This window comes from Carica papaya, chromosome 6 (assembly GCF_054855325.1).
Source record: "Carica papaya isolate Zhongbai chromosome 6, ASM5485532v1, whole genome shotgun sequence".
NCBI lineage: Eukaryota > Viridiplantae > Streptophyta > Magnoliopsida > Brassicales > Caricaceae > Carica > Carica papaya.
Genome location: NC_142314.1, coordinates 37,001,607 through 37,019,933, shown reverse-complemented (window position 1 = coordinate 37,019,933; position 18,327 = coordinate 37,001,607). Strand labels below are relative to the sequence as shown.

The 18,327-nt window shown below is 33.7% G+C and overlaps 1 protein-coding gene across 8 annotated transcripts in view; it reads right to left on the bottom strand.

The window, feature by feature from the left end:
* Nucleotides 1–531: 531 nt before the first annotated feature.
* The window catches only part of LOC110825073 (callose synthase 3-like), a 35,719-nt gene continuing 17,923 nt past the window's right edge, over nt 532–18,327 (bottom strand). For 3 of the 8 annotated variants that reach the window (XM_088206537.1, XM_088206532.1, XM_088206533.1), the window contains 10 exons: nt 17,343–17,436; nt 17,077–17,187; nt 16,860–16,976; nt 16,640–16,732; nt 13,617–13,708; nt 13,218–13,344; nt 6,687–6,821; nt 6,500–6,576; nt 6,325–6,425; nt 532–888 (listed from right to left, as the gene is read on the bottom strand). In XM_088206537.1, coding sequence (XP_088062663.1) covers nt 791–888; nt 6,325–6,425; nt 6,500–6,576; nt 6,687–6,821; nt 13,218–13,344; nt 13,617–13,708; nt 16,640–16,732; nt 16,860–16,976; nt 17,077–17,187; nt 17,343–17,436 — 1,045 coding nt within the window. In that variant the 3' untranslated portion in view covers nt 532–790. Of the gene's footprint in view, nt 889–6,324; nt 6,426–6,499; nt 6,591–6,686; nt 6,822–13,217; nt 13,345–13,616; nt 13,709–16,639; nt 16,733–16,859; nt 16,977–17,076; nt 17,188–17,342; nt 17,437–17,597; nt 17,823–18,327 lie in introns of those variants that run through there. The other 5 variants (XM_088206539.1, XM_088206536.1, XM_088206535.1 and 2 more) reach the window with 5 other exon arrangements.

Here is an 18,327-nt window from a genome sequence, read left to right as displayed (position 1 = left end):
ACTAAATTGTTACCAATTTGATTGGGGTTAGATTTCATGTATATATCAACTTAGATTGTATGCATCAATAAATCGAAATTGATAAGATTTTAACAAAATCCGAAAAAAATGGTAAGAACTCTCAAAAACTTCAAAAGGGAGAGAGAGAAAAAAAAATCACTCAAAAATTCAAATAAAAATGAATTCGATGTACTGTCTATTAACAAGAGGTGGTAAAGTATTTATACACCGAGAGAAACAAAACTTTTTCTAATTATATAAGGGTTAGATTTCACATAGATATCAGCTTGAATTGCATGCAACAATAAACCGAAATTGATAAAATTTTGACAATATCCGATAAGATTGATAAGAACTCTCAAGAACTTCAAGAGAGAGAGAGAAAGAGAGAAAAATAGTTGAGAATTCGAATAAAAAATGAATTCGATGTATTGTTTATTAACAAGAGGTGGTAAAGTATTTTATACACCGAGAGAAACAAAATTTTTTTTAATTACATAAAAAACTCCAAACTATAACTATTTACGCAACTTACACATAAGTATCAATAAATTATAAAATTAACAAATTGTTAACTACTAATCTAAATAAAGTCCCTCCTTACATTAACAAACAAGTTAAGAAGAGAAATTGGGTATCTGGTTCACTGTCCTTGCATACAGGAGTCCAACACATCATTCAAGATACCTCATAGAGAAATCACATACATATTCACAAATTCCACACATACAGCTTGTTCAATCATTTTTTGAAATTATCACACAAATGACAAATAACATATAATAGAAAATTAGAAAATGATGATACACGGCATTAACGAGCAGGTATGTAGCGCCTCTTCGCACAAAATAGCCACCTTAAGCTGACAGGGATTCGTCGAGGTATTACCTGTTTTCATTAATGCAATAGAACAAGGTATAAGAATAATTCTCGATTTCCATACAATAAAGTTACCGATAATTCGTAATTAATGCATATAAAACTGTTGTTGTTTTAAAAAAAAGTACTAAATGTTTAAAAATAAATAGCTTATGGAATATCAATCCATCTTATATACAAAACCAACAAAAATTAGTGAGGAAAAGATTGCATGACAACATAACAAATGAAGGATGATAATTCGAAAAAATAAACTTGAGATACAGAGACAATGACAGCTGATATAGGAATCGAGTGAGAAAGATTATCTCTTTGGAAAAAAGGAGCTTGTTAGGTAAGAGCAAGACCGTCAGAATTTGAGATTTTTTGTTTACATGACATGTCTAGACATGCAGTGATGCATATATAACTACTACGTTATTTTAGGAGTTTATTACTATAGTTTTAGTATTTTTAAAATTATAGTTTTCTTATTTGTGTTAATAGTATTATGTATAATCTTATTGGTATTGGTATTTTCTACTTTACTATGATAATATTTCTAATCATATTAGTTTTAGTATTTCTTAATCAAATTATACTTGAAAACTACTTACTTGCCACTCTATAATTACCTTTATAATCTCAATGAGATCACCATTAAGTTATTTAATAACATATTTTGAAAATTTCTATGTATTTGACTGTGTGAATCAAATTCTTCAGAATAATACTAGAACTTTTTTAAATATGATGTCTAAAAGACCCTAAGTCTGATATATAGGTTTTTGGTCTTAAATCCCTAAGTAGGAAAATTAGACATAATTTATCCTACATAATGGTATTGAAGCTAAAAAATTTTACCCCTCTAAATTCCCAAAATTCTATAACCAACTAGGCTTGAATCATATGGGATAAAAAGAAAAGCTCACACACAGCAAAAACGTCAATAGAGCATCCACCAGCAATTGCCTTCAGTGACACCAACCCTACCAAGACCTCAGGAGACCCCAACTAGCAAAGCCTTGAAAACCCAGTGGGAAATACCTCGGAGGAACTTCCACCGAAGAATGCGCCACTCGCTGATGCAGATTCTCCAAGTTGTTGCCTCTCCCAGTACATACTTCGTCACAACCATGTCTCACAAGGACCTCATATCTATCCATCTCTAGTTGAGTCAACTACTAAATGCCTGCTAGGAGGCCAATGTGAGCCTCATGTACATGTGACTTACGACTGGGCTTTGTAAAATCATGCCCTATTATGACTTTTTGAGCCAGTTTTGACAAAATAGGTTGGTGTTGGTTTTCTCCATTATGTACCCCTTTTTATGGTTTAGATTGATTTTTGAGAATTTTTTAATGACCTTACTTTTACACCCTCTTTACAAAGTAATACTCTAGTATTGTGAAAATTTTGAAACATGTGAAATCCTAAGATAACGAATAATCACTTACAAAAATATCAAATTGACAAATCTTTCTTAGTTGTAATTAAACACAACCAAGCTGTCAACATGAAGGAAGATTGGAAGAATTCTCCAATTTTTCAATTCTAGCCCATAATGGAAATAAAAGTAACTTGTTATTCATGAAGATCTTTGCAAAAATCTTGTTTTAATCTCTACATCCACAATTACATAGACTAGCTAAGAAGGATAATATAAGATTTGGTAATTCAAAAGAGTCTTATTTCTATTTGTAATGATATCTACAATGTATTCGATCTTGCGTGATGTAGTCCCCTATAATATTCACACATATTCTTCCAAGTCAACATTGGCTTTATTTACGATATGTTTAACATGATGAAACTACTAATACTTACTGTTTTATGCTTGTGTAGGAATCCGAATTTTTGTAAAAGTCCAATTCTTATATAGATTAGTATCTTTAAGGAAATTTTCCTATAAAGCAAAATTATATTCGACTTCCATAATTAGATGCATTTTCATTTTATGGGATTGATTTGTATTTAGTTTTCTACTAAAATTCTCTCCAACATTCTCCTATATATATTTAAAGATTGTAAATTAAGGATTATGAATAAAAATTTAATAAATAAAAAATTTAATTACAAATTTATAGTATTAGAGCAGAATCTTTGAACCCTGAAAACCTTTTTTTTTTTCTCTCCATTATCAATGACTAAATATAGAATGGCCCAAGCAAGAACCAGTAACTTTTTTGAAGTCACATCTTAGTCTAATGGAATAATTTCTATTAAACCATCTGAATTGAAAGCTACTCAAATTCTGATCACCAGCCACAAGCTAAGCAGAAGCAATTACATTCGATGGTTTCATTACTTGCGAAAGAGAGAGGAAAGACTATCTCACTGGAGAAATCACCCAAGCGAGAGTCGAAAACCCAAAATTCCGAACTTGGAAGGTCGAGAATAATCTGATCATGTCGTAGTTGATTAACTCCACGACAAATAATATTAGTAAGAATTTCTTGTTGTATAGGAACAATACATGAAATCTGGAAGCAGCTAAAGAGTTCTACTCGAGCAAAAAAACACTAAAAACTTTTGAAGTTGAATCTAGCCTCCACGATTTGCGACAAGGAAATTATCCATAACCTAGTACGACATGCTTACCCGTTACTGACGACCCGATGTGTTTGAGAAACTTGCCTGGAGTTGTCCAGATGATGAAACGGTACAAAGAAATTTTGGAAAAAAAAAAAAGATTTTTCAAAATTTTCACATGATTGAATAAAAATTTGGATGAAGTTCAAGGAAAAATACTTAGAATGAAACCCTTACCTAATATTCATGAGGTACTTTCCAAAGTAAGGAGAAGAAAACAAAAAAAAAGGTGATGTTGAGAGATGGATTCACAAGCCCTACTACTGAGTAAAACTCTACTTTAACTGCATGTGACCCTTAATTTAGACAACCGACAAAGAAAGGGAATCCTCGATGTGATCATTGTAAAAAGGCAGGTTAGACTTGAAACACTTGCTGAAAAATTCATGAAAAAACAACTGCTTTGAAGACCACAAAATCAACCACAAACAAAGAAAATAAGGGAAATCATGTCGCTATTAATGAAAGAATCTCCACTAAAAAATCATATCCCTTAAGCAAAAAGTAGATAGAAGCCATCCAAAAAATGTTTGTATGTCAAAACTCCATTAATAACACCACAAAATTTGGAACAACCCATAAAATAATTCCTATAGTGCTCTTAGTACTACTTCAAAAAGTCAAGATACTTGAATCATTGACTCAAGAGTATCCGACCACATGATGAGAAATAAAATATTGTATTAAGAATATAACCCATGTAAAAAAAATCTAATTATAAAAACAATAGATGGATCTCACTGAAGAGTGGCCATAATATGTGATATCCCCATATCAAAGGAGTTAACCTTAAAGAGAGTACTTTATGTACCTAAATTTGGATTGCAACTTGTTATCAGTAAGTAAACTTACCCAAAATCAAAACTGTATTGCCAAATTTTCTTCAAACTTATGTGAATTTCAAGATTTGAATTTGAGGAGGAAGATTGGTAATGCTAACCTATACTCCAGGCTTTTTCTCTTCAAAGATAATGAATTTTTTAGGAGACAATCTCACAATGCATTATGTGTTAAGTCTCAAAACAATCCAACTTAAACAATTTTAGTACAGTTATGCTATAATATAAACTAGAACACCCAAACTTTGTATACTTCAAGAATTATTTCATTCTTTATTCATAAATAAAAATTTAAAAAATTTTAATTGTAAAGTATGTCAATTGTCAAAACATACGTTACTATATATCCCACATTGCCCAACAAAGTTTCTAAACTGTTTGCTAAGATACATAGTTATGTCTGGAGGCCAATTAGGACCAACAAAATATTACTGGTACTAGATGGTTTGTATCTTTTATTGATGATCATATAAGAGTTATATGACTATTCCTCACGAAAGAAAAATCAGAAGTTGATCATATATTTAGAAAGTTCAACAATATGGTCGAAACTTGGTTTCAAACATAAATACAAGTGTTGATAAGAAGACCTAGATGTGGATAGCATGGAAGCCTACGAGCAAATCCACTGATTTCAATCATAAACTGAGATTGACAGAAGAATACCTAAATGAGGATGGAGAAATGTACTGGAAACTAGTGGAGAAATCGATATACTCGTCACATTATAGACAATACATTACATAAATAGTTAGTGTAGCGAACCAGTTCATGCACAAGCCTAAGAAAGTGCACCTACAAATTGACTCCATAATACTCCATTACTTGAAAGGTACTTGAAGAAGTGAATTATGTTCAAAAGAAATAAGTGACTACTTCTTGACGCATACGCTAATGAGAACTATGAAGGATCACTAGTTGACAGAAGATCAACTTCCGAGAAAGGTACAATATCCAAAAGTTGATCTTCTGTCAACTAGTGATCCTTCATAGTGAATAATAACAATAACAAGAAGGAGACTATGATCACCCGATCTAGTGTAAAGTCAGAGTTCAGGACTATAATCCAATCGGTACATGATTTGAAGATGATTTTCAAATACTTAAATATTCAATGGGATGGACCTATGAGACTACTACGACAATAAGTTAACAATTAATATAACTCACAATCAAGTATAACATGACAAAAGTAAACGCATTGAAGTAGACGGACATTCTATCAAAGAAAAGCTGGGTAGTGGGTTGATACATACTCCATACATGCCCACCACTTAGCATTTTTCTGATGTATTGACTAAAAGATTAAATAATCTTGCATTTTAGACGTTGCCAAGTTGGGAATAGATAATATTCATTCACCAGGAGTTTTAAGAAGTATACGTAAGAGTTACATAAGGTATATTTGTAATTAAGACTATTTTTTTATATTGTTATTATTCACTTGTATATATAGGGTGCTAATATTCAATGAAATATACATGTTCATTCTTTCACAATATGTTCAACATATATAACTAAATATGTACCATATATATTAAAATAAATATAAATTTAATACATTAAACAAGTTAGTTCAAATTTTTGATTGGTTAAACACTTAAAATTTTATGATAAATAGTTCAAACAGGTAAAAAAATGTTGATCCATTTATAAAAAAGTCGAGTGTCGATTTAAAAATAACGACCTACTTACTAAATGAATCATGTAAGAATTAGAGATATTAGTCTACAACCTTTAAGCACAATCCATTTTTTGCCACCCCTAGGTAAAGGGAGAGAACCAAAGAGAGAAGGAATAGCCTCTATTCTTGAATAGTATCAATGGGGGCAAAGTTGGATCTTATTAATTTAATGGGTGTATTGTAGTCTTGAAATGAAAACAGCATATAGTTCATAGGGTTGTATAAAGGAGAAAAGGTTTCCCCTTAAGCCATTTGTCATAGGGATGCATAGTGATGCACCAGACATTCTGAGGAAAATGAAGATGTTTAGGAAAGTATATAAGATTCTTGATATTGGCACTTGAGTCTCACAATAATTTCTTACCGCATTTCTCTTAGAAGGAAGCTGTGCAAGAGACATATGGAAGATATCCAAACGCATTGGCCAACCTAACCGAAAACAATCAACAGACCTGCAATTAAACATGTATGAAAATATCAATCAGGACAATATGTACAATGCAGAATAAGTAAGATTGTTCAATACCAGAAGAACTGATTTAGGACATCATAATTCCTCTGCCGTGAATCCTTTAATTGTCCTCTTTTGCTCATTTTATCCTCCTGTCAATATCCAACTGTTACAATTAGATATATAATTGAGAAATTCCATACAACAAAAATAAGAAAAAGAACCAAAAAGTCATTGAAGGTCAAGAAATTGCATCAAATACCCTTGCAATCACTTCATAGACAGGTGTAATGATTTTCCTCAGAAAAGCTTCTTCACCTACATAAACTGGCTTTATGTGCTCTCCTGTAATGGGACTAACAGCTCCAGCCAGCATACCATAAAGCTCAAATGCAGTCTGCAGTTGACAAAAAATTAATAAAAAACTGCTTGGATCTCCAATAAGGTAAATATAGCTATAAAAGAATTTACTGGGAGACAGATAAGTATGCATTCAAGAGCAAAGTAGAGGAAATGTTAATCAGGATTCACCACAAGAAACGGAAGACAGATAAGTACGCATGCATTGACTTGGACTCTCAACCGGCTCAATACCAATGAGAGGTTGCAAAAATGTAATCTAAGTCGTGCTCTTTCACCAGATGTTTGCATTATGTGTAGGTGCAGGCCAAGATGCACAACATGCTTTTCTGCAGTGTGATGCAGCAGGCAGCTATGAACTAGATTGTTTGGCATGTTTGGACTGATGTCTATTAAGTTCAGAAACTTGCCCATGCTACAGGACTACAGACATTGGCACCATCACCTCAAATCTTGGTGAAAACTAAACCCATAACAGCTAAACTCATTCTGATAAAGATTATAAATATCAAAGAAAATCCCATTCTGACAGGAAGAACAGTTCTCACGGAGTGGACCTAGAAACAGTTCCTAAATCATGCCTTTCATTTATAAAGATTCACGGTCTTTCCATGAGGATCTAGATTGGCATTCTACTTATACGGTTAAAGCCAGATGGTAAAAAAAGTTTTGGCAGGGATGATTATTCCATTTTCAGCTATTTATTTAGGTTAGTATAAGCCACATGAGTAGAACAAAGAACATTTTTCATTAGTAGCTAAGCTCTTCTTCTTAAGCAAGTGGAATGGGACTCCTTAAAGGATAAGGATTGAAGAGAAGACAAGGATTAGGTTTATGACATTGCACCCAACTGATGGGAATCTGAATAGCTTGTCAATTGCATAACGACTACTCAGGCCGGGGGATCATTTATGCTCCAGTTTATGGGGTGACTAGTGGATGCTTGCTTGTTAAATTGGATCATTTCCTGTTATTGTCAAGATGCGAAGGGGACCATCGCACACGTAAGGTCTGTTTTCCAATAGGAAGAGATAACAGGGGATGGAAAGAGGTGGCAGTTGTGCTGATTGATATGCTGAGCACAAAAGTAAAGGAAGCCTCACGACAGGCAGCGGCAAGAAAAGAGCTGGGTGGTGCAATACATACTGGACATGCAGAACAGAGTTTGTGCACTAAGCAGGTGGCAGTGCTCCTTGTACTGCGGCAAGAGAGGAGGATTTGTGGGTGGCAGCAAGGCGGCAAATCAGAGAATTCAATTTTCAAAATAGAAAAAAGCTTGCGTCACAATCTGCTTTAGATTCTGGGGAAGATTTTGTGGAATTGAAAACTTAATCACGGGAAGTTAATGTAGACCAAGAAGGAAGGAGAACAATGAGGTGGGGCCACAAATTGACTCAGCTAAATATAACCTAGAGAAGCTCTCAGGAGGCAGCAACCTCTCGACTGAACTGTGAAGGGAAAAAAAGCAGTTTTCTTCAGGCTTAACAACAAAATTGAGCCCATCCTACATAACCCGCAGCCTTCAGCAAATTATAAGGCCCAATCCAGATGTTTTAGTTCCTACTAATAGAACTAGTTATGGGACGATTACATGAAAGTCTATAGAAATATTTAAATACTTTTGAGTTTTCCTACACTTATGGACTCGTTAAGAGAGAACTCTACAATCTCTTGAGTAAATAAGCATCAAACATTTTTTAATAATTTCCTTTCATTATTTTCTTAGATTAGAACTAGGGATTTATAGAACAGAAATTAAGGAACAATTTCTATTCTTGGTAGAAACAGCACTGCTAAAACTCTCTAAAAACTGCTAAAAACAGTCTACATAAACTGTTATACTGCTTATGAATAACTGCTACGACTGCCTAATCTTATCTTCCTAGACTTGGTCAACTTTAACAACTACTTAACTGAATTTATTCCATACATATTGCCCATATATAAACATATAAAAAAACTCCATAAACACATAAAAAGACACTCAAATACCTAAAACTAGAAAAAAATTAATTCTGAATCACAGCAATAATAATAATAATAATAATAATAATAACAATAATAATGAGTATTAATAATTTATTTTGGTGCTTAGGATCCCTAATGCCATATCGGGCTGAAACCACAACAAGCTGGGGTTTGGAGACCCAAACCGGCAAACCGACCCTGCCCTGCCAAAAATTCTGAGCCGGCTTCTAAACCAAAATTGATCAAAGATGAAGTAGTGGTGCCACTGGACAGAGGAGACTGAAGTTCGTCTTTGTTGTCCACCCTCCCTCCTCCCTTGCGGTGTCGTAGCCAGAGAAAACAATCTCCCTGCAGGCAGAATAGAACCATAACTCTTCCCTTCCTGTAGTACGGCAAAATAGAGGAAAGCCTGAGGTGGAAAGTCAGATTTTGCACACATTTTCAGATTAGGTGAATGGACAAATCCTTGATCTAAAACAATTATGCAAACATTGTGATAACAAAAATGGAAGGAAAAAGGAGCTGGTAACAGCAGAGGAGCTAGTGCAAGATTTGAAACAGAACTATAGAATCTTCTTATGAAATGTCAATTGCAGAGGAAGAAAAAGAATATGAGGAACAGCTTGGCCAAGAGAAGGCTCACTTATGTTTGTGGGTAAAATAGCAGAAATTGGACAAGGTAAGGGCAAAGATGAAGAACATCAAGAAAGTGATGGGTTAGAGCTGCATGGCAATCCAAATAAATGCACAATACCAGAGAAGGAAACAGTGTGCAACCCAAACACTAAGGCAATAAACTGTGGTTCTTCTGGTAACCATCCTAACCTACATACTTCTCCTAACTCACTCTTATTCTATGTTGACTAGGACCGATGATGATATGACATCATCAGGCAAAGGCATTCTACCTGTTCCATATCACAAACATGGATATGGCAACCCAAACACCAAGGCAATAAACTGTGGGTATTCTGGTAACCATTCTAACCTACATATTTTTCCTAACTCACTCTTATTGCCTGTTGACAAGGAATGATAATGATATATATTTTTTTTGAAATAAAGTGTGAAGTTGTATTGAAGTAAAAGTAACAGGGAGGCACCACCCATTTATAAAAAAGTTACAAATCGATTAAACAATCGACTATAAAGCTGAGATCATCAAAGCATTAGATATTATGTTCTAAAATAGTAGACCCGAAATAATGGAACTAGTTGTCAGTTATGATTCTGAAGTCGACTTCTTTTCCCTCAAAAGCACAATTGTTTCTTTCCTTCCAAATGACCCAAAATATAGTGAAAGGGACGAGTCTAAAAGTTTTCTTGTGACAGCTCAATCCTTCCCACGCAAGTAGCTCATCCAAAATTGATTTATGCTTGACCCAAGATAGTCCCATGAGTCCAAGAATAGTAGATCAGAGGCTATTAGAGACCACAAATCCCAAGAGTAGATGATTACACGTTTCAGTACTGTTTTTACAGAGAAACCATCTATTGACAATTGTAAAGCCTCTTTTCATTAAATTATCTAGTGTAAAAATGCAGCTCTTTGTTGCTTCCCATGCAAAAAAGAAAATTCTTGGAGCAGCACCCGATTTCAAATAATATTAACTATAAATTTTGTCTGTTCTTGTGAAATATTGCCGACCAAAGTCTTATATAGGGACTTAATTGAGAAATTACCAGATTTGGTGTCTTATCAAATGAGTTTGTCATTACTGCTAGTTAGGTGGATGTGAAACAGAGTTTAGAGCAAATGTTTATATTCCTCAATTTTCCAATCTCACAAGTTTCTAGACACTATCACTTGCTATTGGTTCAGTTCGACAACATCTTTTACTAAAATATCTTTGTATCTAACAATCGCATAAATAATTGAAAATCTTGATTGGAATGCTTCTCTGTCATGCCAAATACCTTTCCAGAAACGAATTTTGGTACCATTGCTGATGCCCTACCTAGAATTATGAAGAACAAAGTTGTTTAGATTCCAAATATCTCTCCATAGGCTAGAACCATAAGTGCTGTTTTTTATTTTAGAGTTATCATTGCAGTCACCATTGAACCATTTACTCATAATGATTAATTTCCAAAGGCTGTTGTTGTCATTCCATAATCTCCATATCCATTTTCCAAGTAGAGCTTTATTCAGTTTGTCAATTGATCTCAGACCTAGACCACCTTCTTTGAATGGTTTCTTGATTGCTTTCCAATTCACAAGATGAAGTTTTTTGTTGTTGTTGTCACCATCACCTCAAAGGAAATTGCATTGTATGGCCTCTAATTTGTTGGCAACACTGCTTGAAATATTTAAGTACATATAACAAATAGATGGGAAGATTTGAGAGTGTACTTTTGATGAATGTAAGTCTGCATCTCTTGGATAAGAACCTCCTTTTCCAGTTTACAAGACAGTTGTGAAACATGTCAATTATCGGATCCCAACAACTTTTATCTTTGAATTTAGCACCAAGAGGAGCACCAAAATAAGTAATGGGGATATGAGATTACTTACAGCCTAAAAAAGGGGCAAGTATATCACCCGAGGAGATGCCCAAAACCACTAACTCATATGTGTAGGTTTACTTTCAATCCTAATACTGCCTGGAAGCAGAGTAAGACACATTGCCGGAAGATTAAGGAGCGAATATCACGTTGACAAAAAATGAGTGTGTTATCAGCAAAAAATAGATGGGTAATCTCCATTTAATTCTCTTGTTGGCCAATAGTGATACCTTTGAATAGCTGCAATTCTTTAACATTTTCCAATAATTTATGTAAACATTCCATAACTATGATGAAAATCAAAGGAGAAAGGGATCTCCTTGTCTCAAGCCCTTGGAAGCAATGAAAAAGTTCGATGGACAAGGAATGATAATGATATGACATCATCAAGCAAAGGTATTTTATCCATTCCATATCACAAACATGAATATGAAATCAACCTGTGACTTGGCAGAGCATTGCCATAAAATCAATCTTGATTGACAGTGGAAGGAGTTGAGGGTGGTGGCATCACCCAAGACTTATGCACGGAGGAAAAAACATATGGTACCAAAGATTGGGAATTTAGCACACAGGAGAGGTCTAGGTGGAGTAAGTGATAGATATGGGTCTTCAAAGTATTCATGAGTAGTAAGTTGGAAGGTTTACAGACTAGGTAGCGCAGGAAAGAGGACAAAAAATAGGTAGAAAAGAATTGTTGGCTTTGGAAGGGTCGTGTAAGGACAAGGGTATGCCTCGTTTCATCCCTTGTCCATCATGTGAATTACTTGGAAAGAGAGAAACAATAAGATTTTTGAAGGTAAGAAAGATGGTTACACTATTTTATTTCATGATTTTGTAATAGAACTTATATAGTTTTGAGAATTTTGGGGTCATTATAGATATATTCATTAACTACTTGTAATTTTTTTGTAAATAAGCAGTACCCCCTTGATGCCTTCTCTTAATATACTTTTCACACTTTTCATCTAAGAAAAAAAAAAAGAAGGAGGAACTTTGGCATGAATGTCAGATCTGAAGCGACAGAAAGAAGAACAAGTTTTAAATGACCTGCAACGGAAAGATTAAAAACTTGGACATGCTACATGACTACAGGCATTGGCACCATCACCTTGAATATGGTATTCCAATTTTGTTCTTCATCAACCAATATCAGCAGTTACTTTAGTTAAAACTAACATCAGTAACAGCTGAAAACATTCCAATCTCACATTAAATATCAAAATAACATTCATTCCTCCCAGGCACATTGGTTCTCATAGATTGGACCTAGAAATAGGTCTTAGATCATGCCTTTCATTATACAGATTCATACCCCAAATTGCGAATTTCTCAAAACAATGAAAGGGGAAAGGGGCAAGGTCGAACCTACAAGTTTATAGAACCTAATATCAACAGTTAAACATCAACTACAGCCATAAACAACTATAAAGAGATTAAACAATCTCTAAACTTAGATGATAATACCCAACAAAGGAACCTCTAGCATGAATATCAGGTCCGATGTAACAAAGAAAAACAAAATTTTAAGATGATCCACAAAAGAATCCATTTCGAATGGAAGTTTAAGCTTAGAATGTTGGGCATGCTAAAGGATTACAGGCATTGGAACCATCACCTTGAATCTGACATGCGAGTTGTGTTCTTTATCAACCAGTATCAACAGTTACTTAGGTGAAAATTAAAATCCATAACTGGTAAACCCATTCTGATCATGATTTTAAATATCAAAATAACATCCCATCCTACCAGGAATTGCATCCTCACGGACTGGACCTAGAAATAGGTTTTGAGTCACGCATTTCCTTTACACAGTCATGCCCCAAAGCAAGAATCTCTCAGAATAATGGAAAGAGCAAGGCAAGGTCAAAACTACACATTTATAGATACTTAATATCAACACAAACATCAAATACAACCAAAAGCAACTATAAGAAGATTAAACAATCTCGAAACTTACATGATGAAACACATAACAAAGGAACTCTGGCATGAATATCAGGTCTGAAGCTTCACCCCATATTAAAAAAAATAGACTTAAGTACAGTAATTTACGCTGTTGAACTTCCTGCTGAATGGTTGGCAACCTGCAAATTGTAGACATTACGAAGAATTAAAATATTTAATGAAAAGAAAGTGTTGGAATTTAATCTCCTTTTCTTTAAAATGGTTCTTGATTCTCATTTTAGACTCTTATTCATCAAATTCAAAATTACCCATTTCTTGTGTACAAAAATATCTTTTAAAAATTAGATTACGTTCAGTTCCTTCAAAAAATGTTACATAAGAATGCTAAATTGGAAATGTTGGCATTCATTCATCACAAAGGAGTCTAGTTCAAAAAAAAGTAGACTCTAACCAAAGACTAGATTTCCGACCCAGTCCCTTGCACCAATTTTTGTAATTGCGTAGAACTTTCTTCATCAACGTGGTTAGTACACGATCATCCAACTGAAAAAGGAGTACACAAAAGGAAGTCACAATTAAAAAAAGAAAGAAAAGATGAACCTTGTAAAAACTTTTCGGTTTCAACTTAAAGGGGAAAAATCAGTAAGGTACACAATTAACCTTTTACAACTTGCAATAACAAGAACAATGATTCCATTAATCAACATAATCTTCAAATTATGAGTTTTGTATTTTATAGTTTTTCCCAAACATTTTTTTTGGAAATAAAAGTTTTTTCCAAACATTATTGATCATTATTTTTTAAATATTTTCTGAATTTAGAAAGAACTGAAAAGAAAATATTTAGGAAAATACAACTTCAAATATTATTGTTATATTTAATATAAAAATTTCCAAAGCATTTCTTTTTCCATTTTTGGTTTTCATCATTCTCCCTCGTTTGTAAAGAGCCTAACTTGGGTAAGTAGAATATTGATGTCATTCAAAGAAATTTGGATTAGGTTCATGAAATTGGTCAAGAAATCCAAGTATCACAATCTGGAGGTTCATGCCCTTTAACTAGATAACAATGAGTATTTGGTATTAGGAGAAGTAGCAAATGATTCCTCAAGGATAACTTCAATAACTTCTTGTGGCTATTATGAAAGAATAGCCACAGCTTTCTTGTAGGAAAAATTGAAGAGAAATGAAGCTCAAGAATACCTCAATGAAATGTTAAAATTCCATGAAGCCTTGTCCCATTTGCATAATGCAAGACTTTCAAAAACCTTTTCTTCTGAAAACTCTTCTTCCAAAGCTAATCGACTAGACCCATCCAAAGTCCTAAAATTGATATCGTTCAGCTTAGGCCTCCAAGTTGAATCATCTTGGTATAACTTGTCGAACTAATTTCTAATCTTCTTTCTCAATTTCTCGTTCTTTTCCACAACCTGTCATCAATTTCCATTTCCACATAATTATTTCTTCTATGAAGATTGGCCATGCAATGAAAATAACGTGTGTTCCAGTTCCCCTCCTTGATCAACCGGGCTCTTGATTTTTGCCTCCATGAAGCGTCCTCCATTTATATTCTGGTAGCTAATTCAAATTTTAAGGATTCTCTACGAGTCAAATCTTCAGTGAACAAAACCTCCTCTACCATTGCTCCCATCTCCCAATGCCACCAATTTTGATTTCCTAAATTAATATTAGAGGCAGAAACCGCCTAGAAGCACAATAAAAGACATATGAGGTTTAATAATGCACCTTCTCTAGTTCACAAAACATTAAGGTATCGTTTGCAAAAAATACGTGGATTACTTCCTCAGAATGCTCACCTTCATCCATCTTGAGTCCTTTACATAAACCCAACTTTCTAGCCCTTAATAACAATTTATTTGAAGCTCCCATGCAACTATAAATAGTAAAAGAGATAATAGATCACATTTTAGACCTCTGGATGCCCTAAAAAAGAAGATAAACCCCTATTCACCATGACAGCAAAAGAAGTTGTGGTGATGCAGAAATTTATCCACTTACAGCATTTATATCCAATGACCAATCTCTTCAACATATATTAAATGGAGCATCAATGAGCATGATCATAGGCTTTTTCCATAAGAAGTTTACATAGTATCCTTTTTCTATTCCAAAAAATTATATCATACACAATCTTATTGGCCACCAGAACTGTATCCATAATTTGTCTTCCTTCCACAAAAGCATATTGCACCCACCAACTTATCCATCGCCTCAACCATTCTTCTAGCTAACACGTTTTAAATGATCTTGAAAACACTCTCGATTATGTTGAAAGGAAGAAAATACTTAATACTAACTCCTTCCACTTTAAGAATTAGTACCAAGAAAGAAGAGTTTAAAGATTTCACAAAAGTCCTTGTCTCATACGACTCTTCAAATCGTTCTATAATATCCTTTCCCATTACATGCCAGAGGCAAGATAGGTAGGAAAGTGATCAGAGATATTTGTAATTCTTCCCAAGTAACCTTTTCTAATATTATTAAACTAAAAAATACAAATACTATTAAGAATAGGAAAGCCAAATATAAAAAATAATAACAATAAAATCTTAAATGTTACTAGAGGGAAGATAAGAAGCTTCTAAATAGTACAACAGTTTTGTATTTAAAGAATTACAATTCTAATCTATTTAGAAATCTAAACTTAATCCATTCTGCATCGATAATACCCTGCATAGCTTTTTTTGGAGGGGATGATAAAGAGATAAACATTAACATATTTAATCCATACATGCCTTTATTTATTTCTATTCCTATAAAATTAGTTTTTGTATTGTATCCCATATACATCTTCTGCCACGCTATCATATTGTGAATTAAAGAGCCAATTTATTCATAAATTGTACATGTGAGATGTCAGAATAAGAGACTAGAGAGACTGAATGAGAATAAGGGGCTAGGAGTTTGAAGTAAAGTTTGTTAGTTTTAATTAAAGATTTTAAATTCTTTTTTTTTTTTTAAATTAAATAACTAATTAGCATGAATAAAATAAGAATTATGTTTTCAGTGCAAATCTAGAAATTTAAACTTGAGAAAATTAGTTTCAATATCAATTATGATTTCACCAATTTTGACTGCGTTTTTGGCCAGTTCAAGATATTTGCACCTATCGCATTTTATTTTCTTTTTCAATAGAGAAAGAAACTTTATTAAAGTAGGAGAAAAAAATTACAGAACCAGAGAATAAGACATCCTCCAAAATAGAACAAATAAAAATAAGAAGTGTAGGCACAGACTGCTCCTCATGGATAGAGAGAGAGAAATATGTATCTAAGGACTATGTGCAAAGGACAAAAACATCCCAGTTTCATTGTAGATTCAAGATGCATGTTTCGTGATATAGTATTTTGTTGTTAGAGTGGTATGATCCATACCAGTTAGCATTAGCCGGTAATTTAAGATATTTACTCCTTCAGTGTAGCATATGAATAAGTATGCCGTAAAAGAACAAACCTTGGGTTGTTGATCAGGATTCTGTTTATGCACCTTGTTTATTTTTGCAAGTAATAAAATCAGATGCCCCCTTTGGTTTTCCACGTTATACTTCTGAGAAATCAAATTTAGTAAGATGTATCAGAAAAGGAAATGTTGCAATGGGACCATATTGGTGCAAGTATCATTGTTGAAGACCGAAGCTACATAGAGAAATGCAATTTTGTTTAAATAACAATACCCGGAACCCAAATGTTTGCTGAATCCAATCTAGAATATCCTCATCTTTTTTCTTCTTGTGATCCTTGGGCCATGGAAGACCTCGGACGTTACGAAGGGCAAAAACAGCTGCTTGGATCTTCAATTAAGAAAAAAGGAAGAGAATAATAATACCAGAAGAATGTTTATAAGACAAGAAATGAAATTAAAAAGGACAGAGACATTAGGAAGTCTGCAACCTCAGGATATTTTGACATTGCTTCATCAATACTCTCAGGACCAAGAAGAAGAATATTGTAAAGGGCACCATTCTTTGTGGTCTCCGCAACCTTATTTTGAGCTTCAAAAATCTGCACGAAAAAAAAAAGAAAAACGATTAACAAATAAGCATTTTCCAAATTCTGAAAGCAAAATATTACTTGATTGCATGCTATCCCCTACAGGGAAGACCTGAACCAGGATAACAGCCTTGGTGATGTCAGATGAACATGTTCCAAAGACTCACCTCAGGATCAACTTCAGTAAATTGTTTCAAATTAACAGCCTTCAAAACCTCAGACAGAAGGTTAACAGTTTGGTGAGCCTTGGCCAGTTCAGTGCTATAAAGAGAAAAAGAAAAAAAATTTGACAATCAGATAAGTACTGATGTACAGCAACAAAATCTTGATAAACTATTAGGACTATCAGAGAAATGTTTTTCTACAGTCCCTGTACAGGATTTCCCAAATATTCCCATAAGTCTTCAGAGCATATCACAGACCTAGCATTGTTGTTACGACTGCCAACAAAGACCAGTTTACCAATTTGGTTTATCTGAAAGGAACGCATGGCAAGGATAAAACAAGAGCAGGGGAAGTTTTCAGCAAAATAGGAAAAACAAAATCTGGCTACTGATTCCTATTCTCTCTAGGAACAATAGTAAGGCAACTTTTAGCAAAATAGGAAAAGAATCAGGTCCAGTCCTGATTCCTGTTCTCTCTATGATCCTAATGATGTGGGACAAATAGAACTTGAGCATAAAAATTTAGAAAAAATTTATTAGGAATCAAGATTAAAACGTTATTTTCCATTTATTGGTTATGCATCACCTAATTAGTTAAATGTTAAAAGGAATTTCCCTCATGAATGATTCATCTTTCATTTGTTTATTCATTTTCTTTTTACATGGGAAATTTTACTATTTTAGCCTTTAAGCCTAAATAGGATGAAGGCCTACCTAATGTGAGCAAGGAAAGGGAAAACCCCCATGAGATTTTCTTTCCTAATCCCATGGGAAATCTTTCTTTTTAAGAGGGAGAATTTGCCAAGAAAGAAAATTGATCCTAAATCGGAAACTATATTGAGAAATAGGAAAACTTCTTAAATGTCAAATCTTACAGAAAATGAAAACACTTGAGAAAAGAGAAAAATATTTTGCCATAATTTCTTTCCCTAAATCTCCATAATGAATTAAAATCTTCTCTATTTAAAAAAGGAGATCATATCTATCC